This window comes from Notothenia coriiceps, unplaced genomic scaffold (assembly GCF_000735185.1).
Source record: "Notothenia coriiceps isolate Sejong01 unplaced genomic scaffold, NC01 NC01_scaffold00026812, whole genome shotgun sequence".
Classification (NCBI taxonomy): domain Eukaryota; kingdom Metazoa; phylum Chordata; class Actinopteri; order Perciformes; family Nototheniidae; genus Notothenia; species Notothenia coriiceps.
The window spans coordinates 1-5,858 of record NW_011359513.1 but is presented as its reverse complement, the minus strand read 5'-3'; the positions used below and the strand labels follow the sequence as shown (position 1 = coordinate 5,858).

At 42.7% G+C, this 5,858-nt stretch overlaps 1 protein-coding gene across 1 annotated transcript; it reads left to right on the top strand.

The window, feature by feature from the left end:
* The first annotated feature begins 1,306 nt into the window (after positions 1–1,306).
* Positions 1,307–5,852, top strand: LOC104957343 (heparanase-like). Its single transcript, XM_010784965.1, has 5 exons — positions 1,307–1,577; positions 2,737–2,855; positions 3,789–3,917; positions 3,987–4,160; positions 5,675–5,852. Exons 1-5 carry the CDS (start codon positions 1,342–1,344, stop codon positions 5,848–5,850), a joined length of 834 nt encoding a protein of 277 aa, XP_010783267.1. The 5' UTR covers positions 1,307–1,341; the 3' UTR covers positions 5,851–5,852.
* The last annotated feature ends 6 nt before the right edge of the window (positions 5,853–5,858 follow it).

Sequence of the window (5,858 nt, the reverse complement as noted above, 5' to 3'; positions counted from 1 at the left end):
AGTGCGGAAAACTGACATGTATTTATTTATGTGAAATGTTACCAATATGCTCACGGACCACTTGGGGGCGCTCACGGACCACCAGTGGTCCGCGGACCACCAGTGGTCCGCGGACCACACTTTGAGAAGCACTGCCGTATGCAAAGGGTAAGACTAAAGAATACACTTTTGCGATTAGCCCCCATCATGCTGTGATGAGGATCTGGAGTGATGGGGGGGGGGCTTCGGGGCTTTACCTGGGCCCTGGAGGCGATGACCTGCAGGTGAAAGGGGTGGAGGAGGAGGGCTGCGTCCATTCACCTGAATTTGAATCTGACAGGGGAGAAGAGAGCAGATGTCAAAGTGTGCCGGTGCCCTGTGATTGGCTTGTGGGAGATGGGGCGAGTCTGATTGGTTTAGCTTGGGGAGGGATACGCCCTTCAGTGAGTGCGAGAAGAGACTTCCCGTGTTCCTGAAAGAGCTGAGCTTTTTTATTGTTAAATGATAATACTGATGTGTTCCAGATGCTTCTGAGTGAGAAGGCGGCCGCTCTGCAGGAGGAGGTGGACGACCTGCTGACGCTGCCCAAAGACCTGCCCTCTGCTCCTCTCATAGCACTCTGATTCATCCTCTGCTCGTTATTGTTTCATACGTCTGGAACACACCTCCTGCTCGAATGATGTGTGAAAGCAGAAACACTGTAAAGTATATTTAAAATAAAAACGGCTGGATCTTACTGTTGGGTTTAATGTCTTTATTTCTAAGAGGTGGAGGGGAAGAAGGGAAATCCATCAGAGCAATTCAACTGAGGATCTTCAGTAGGAAAATATTGAGGTGTTTTTTTATTTATTCAACCTTTAATAACCAGGTTTTATTTATTGTTCAATCTCAAAAATGACTTCTGATTTACAGTTTGTCCTTTCTTGATTCTGATATTTCTCACGATTCTTATTTAATTCTTTATTGTGATTTTTAATATCACAATAATGCCTTTTTAAAAAAAATCTGAATTACAAGAGAGAAATCATAAAACCTAGCTTCAAGAAACAGAACTGAATTTCCTTTTTTTACTTTTGATCTCATCATTTGAACTTCTTTATCAATACTTTCAATTTCACTTTGTCTCAACATCCTCAATCTTTACTGGAAATGAGCTTCTCTAGCACCATAAACGTCCAATAGATGACCAGTATTGCCTAATTAGAGGGCGATGTGGGCGGGTCCACGAGTTTTAGCCAATCACAATTCGAGTAGAGCGGGGCAGGATGTATCAGCCAATGAGACACCGAGGGGGCGGGGCCTGCGTTCACAATTGAACACCGTGAGTAAACAGAGGAAGTGAGTCTGTCAGTTAGTTGCAGCATGGAGTCCGTTCAGCTGCTGGTTCTGGTTCTGATGTGGAAACTGTCCTCCGCATCTGTCCTTCAGAACCAAACAAAGACCCGGTTCTCCCCTCTCTTACCGCCGACCCAGACCCGGTTCTCCCTGCCGGTTCTGCTGCATGTCTCCTCGGTGTTTCGGCGGGTGGAGCGGCGCTTCCTGTCCGTCACCATCGACTCCAGCCTGGCTTCAGAGGAGAAGTTCATGTCGCTGCTGGGGTGTGTTCTGCTCCAACTTACACACACACACTAACACACTGACACACACACACACACACACACACACACACACACACACACACACACACACACACACACACACACACACACTTAATTATGTCTTAATGTACATTATTTAATTTAAAATAAAACATGTGACCTGCTGCTGCACATTAACACACCTAAAGAGGGTCAGGGTCAATGAGCTGTGATTCATCTGAAATCAGAACTAAATACTGCTCCTACTGGATTCGTTTTTTTTTTAAAGGTGCTTAATCTTCAGGTTGAACTGGTTTCAGTGGTTTCTCATCTCGTGTTGCATGTCTATATTCTTATTACATGACACTTGTTAGACGCTTTTATCCAAAGCAAATACTGTGGCCAATCCCCACAGGAGCACTTTGGGGTGAAGTGTCTCAGGGACACAACGACATGCTGACTGCAGTGGGGTTTGAACCTGAGACCCCCTGATCCCAACACACAACCCACTGCGCCACACGTTTCCCGTTATTATAGTTTCGCATGTCTTTGATTGTATTTAAACTATATTTATTTATTCTTTTGCTTTAGTGACATTGTATTAGTCGTTTTTGCTTCTCTGTGATTGTTTTGCAAATAAAACTCATAAATATGAATCTGACCTTAAACTACATGAAGCTGTGTTTGTGTTCCTATGAAGAGCTTTAAATGCCTTCAGGTCTTTTCACTGTTTTACATCCAATTGAAGTTGTTTTGATTTATTTAGTTGTGGTCGTATTGAAACTATTTCGGTCATTTTAGCTTTTTTCCATTTATTTTTAGTTGTATTGCTCATCTTTGTTATTGTTTTAAAAATATTTTGAAGAGTTTTTGCATTAAACTAATGGATCCTCTATTCTTAGTAGGTATTCCTGAGCGTCTGGTTGTGTTAGATGGTCAGCTTGTCACTGAGACTGTCTCTTCCATTATTTGGTTATTCTGAATCTAATTAGGTGGTTTTGTGATCTCGTCTCGTTGGCCTCATTTAGCATCTTTTGGGAGGATTTTCTCGTGTACTTTTATTCGTGAGCGTCTCTGTGTTTGCTTTGCATCAGTCCTTCTCAATAGTAATAATAAATCCTGCCTCTCCTCTGGGTTGCTTTGCTCCCATTGGTTCATTAACTCTCGTTGTCCTCTCCAGCTCTCCAAAGGTCCGGACTCTAGCTAAAGCTCTGAGTCCAGCGTTCCTCCGGTTCGGGGGAACGAGGCAAGACTTCATGGAGTTCAGCCCGATCCGCCGGGACGCTTCTTCCTCTGCAGGTACACTCAGGATAACAACATTAATACACTTTATTCATATCGCACCTTTCATGCTTCACGCAGCCCAAAGTGCTTTACACAGAGTATGAGAAAGAAAATCACAATAACAAATGAGGAACGTAATTAAAATATGTAAAAACAATTAAACATGAACAGTGATGCTACTAAAAATGATAAGCCAAATGAAAAAGATTCTTATTTACTCTTAGAACGATCCCATAATATATAATGCTATTTTAATTACGGCTACTCTTTAAAATGTGCTATTAATCAGAAACCACAGGTCTCGAACCTTCTTCAGAAAGAATACACAAGAAACGTTTGATTTAAGATTTCATTTCATCTTATTTGAATTGTTCTATGCAGATGATACACAGTTCTACATTCCTCTCTCTTCTGAGGATGTCAGTTATTTAAAAGAGCAGTTAACTGTATTTATATTATTAAAACCCATTTGTATATCTCAGGACTGAACTCAAAGGAGGAGAAATCGATGAATTTGAATAGATTTTTCAAACTATCTTCATCCAAATCTCTTGTTTTACACAAACTTTCTCGAGTAAAGTGATCAATCATTATTTAGTTGATTGCGCAGTTTGTCAGGTATTCTTCCTGCTAGTGAATTATCCATAAATTAGAGTAAAAACAGGCGCTGGGGTACATCTTTCTCTTTTTAAATAGAGACCTAGCATGGCCACTTTGCCTAAGGAGACGTCACGTTGTTTCTCGGTTGTTAGTTGGACATACAAAACTCTCAAATGCCACTAAAAGTAAACACATACATATATATTGTTTTTAAATCCAGTTTCATATCGTTTCCCGTCCTGCAGTCTGTCCCAACCCTCAGGGCACCAGGAGGTTTCTGCACTGAGGTTAAGAATAGTGAAATATACAAAATAAATAACTTTGATTTCCTTTTCTCTGTGTGTCTAGAGAAGTCCTGCTCTGCCCGGCTGCTGCCCTCCTGGCTGGAGCAGCGTCTGAAGAAGGAGTGGAGCCGACAACAAATCCTCCTGAAGAGGGAAGATCTGCAAAGGAAGTACAAGAGGGTCAAGTTCACAGGTACACCACTCACTATCTTATCTCTTATCTTCAGAGTGATTATTTCAGAGTGATTTCTTCTCCTCTCAGAGTTCACGGTGGACCTGCTGCACTCCTTCTCTAACTGCTCCGGTCTGGATCTGATCTTCGGGCTGAACGCTCTCCTCAGAACCTCAGAGAACATCTGGAACGGCAGCAACGCTCGATCTCTGCTGCAGTACTGCGAGTCCAGAGGGTACCAGATGGACTGGGAGCTGGGCAACGGTACGCTGAGCTGGCAGGGGTTAGCGGTCAGTGGTTAGCTGTCAGTTGTTAGCTGTCAGTTGTTAACTGTCAGTGGTTAGCGGTCAGTGGTTAGCTGTCAGTTGTTAACTGCGAGTTGTTAGCTGTCAGTGGTTAGTTGTCAGTTGTTAACTGCGAGTTGTTAGCTGTCAGTGGTTAGCGGTCAGGGGTTAGCGGTCAGGGGTTAGCGGTCAGTGGTCAGCGGTCAGGGGTTAACGGTCAGTTGTTAGCTGTCAGTGGTTAACTGTCAGTGGTTAGCTGTCAGTGGTTGACTGCGAGTGGTTAGCTGTCAGTGGTTAGCTGTCAGTGGTTAACTGTCAGTGGTTAACTGCGAGTTGTTAGCTGTCAGTTGTTAGCTGTCAGTGGTTAGCTGTCAGTGGTTGACTGCGAGTTGTTAGCTGTCAGTGGTTAGCTGTCAGTGGTTGACTGCGAGTTGTTAGCTGTCAGTTGTTAGCTGTCAGTTGTTAGCTGTCAGTTAGCTGTCAGTTTTTAGCAGAGGGTACCAGATTGACTGGGAGGTGGGTAATGGTACGCTGACTTTCATAGACTGGGGGGCTCACCAGAACTTAAACTGAGACTTCCTAGTATCTCAGTTTCCATAGTGACGGGTACCCAGGGCTCGAGACTAATGGCTAGGGACCGTAGAAGATCAGTTCCTGAGTCAGTAAACTCTCTATCCCCGTGTTCAGGAGAGAGTTGTTATTTACTGTTAGCTGTTATTAGATGTTAGCTGATAACTGTTTACTGTTAGCTGTTATTAGATGTTAGCTGATAACTGTTTACTGTTAGCTGTTATTAGATGTTAGCTGATAACTGTTTACTGTTAGCTGTTATTAGATGTTAGCTGTTAACAACAGTAGTCTTAAGAGTTTAAATGTAGTTGTTGTTTAGAAACTTTAAACTGGGGTTAATGTTAAGAGTTTCTCTTTTCTCCCTGTGAATTGTACTTTATTGATTTCACTCTGAGCCTTGTGGGCCTTCATGTTGTCGGTGCTTTAACCTCAGTGTTCATACATGATTCATTCCTTCTGCTTCAGGTCTGCACTTTAGTTCCAGTTATATTGAACTCTTGCGGTCTTTTATTTGAGTTTCACTTCCAGTTTTGAAGCCGTGGGAGAATGTAATGACTCAGACAAGAAGTGACTTGTTGTGGTTTTAACTTCCTGTTTTAAATTTTTGTTCTTTTACAAACCATCAAGGCAGATTATAACAGTCACAAATGTAACTTGGTGTTGAGACGGTGCAAAAATACAAACAACATAAATCAAACAAAAAATAAAAATAAAATGTTTTGAGCGGGTCCTATTCGATATAAATAAGTCCAATAATGGGAAAAGTTTCTCTGTGTTTTTGGAGCGCTTTTGCAAAAACGTTGAGTTCCTTCTTCCATCCGTTGATATGAGGTTTAGCTTTGAAATATTTACATTTATGAATAAAATGTTCACTCATCAAACTCAAGTTGTCCTTCCGGTTTGAACTGGTTTTATGGGTTTCAGAGCCCAACAGCTATGAGAAGAAAGCCGGGGTGCGCGTGGACGGGTTTCAGCTGGGAGAGGACTTCGCCCATCTCAGAGAGATGATGTCACAGTCAAAACTTTATCGACACGCTGGGCTTTACGGTCCAGACGTTGGTCAGCCTCGAAATCACCGGACCGACATCCTGCAGGGGTGAGAGGCACG

Excerpts from the sequence above, each read along its gene's own strand:
- LOC104957343 (XM_010784965.1), top strand. The coding sequence starts at position 1,342 with ATGGAGTCCGTTCAGCTGCTGGTTCTGGTTCTGATGTGGAAACTGTCC. Across the intron at positions 1,578-2,736 it reads AAGTTCATGTCGCTGCTGGG|CTCTCCAAAGGTCCGGACTC; the intron begins GTGTGTTCTGCT and ends TGTCCTCTCCAG. Across the intron at positions 3,918-3,986 it reads CAAGAGGGTCAAGTTCACAG|AGTTCACGGTGGACCTGCTG; the intron begins GTACACCACTCA and ends TTCTCCTCTCAG.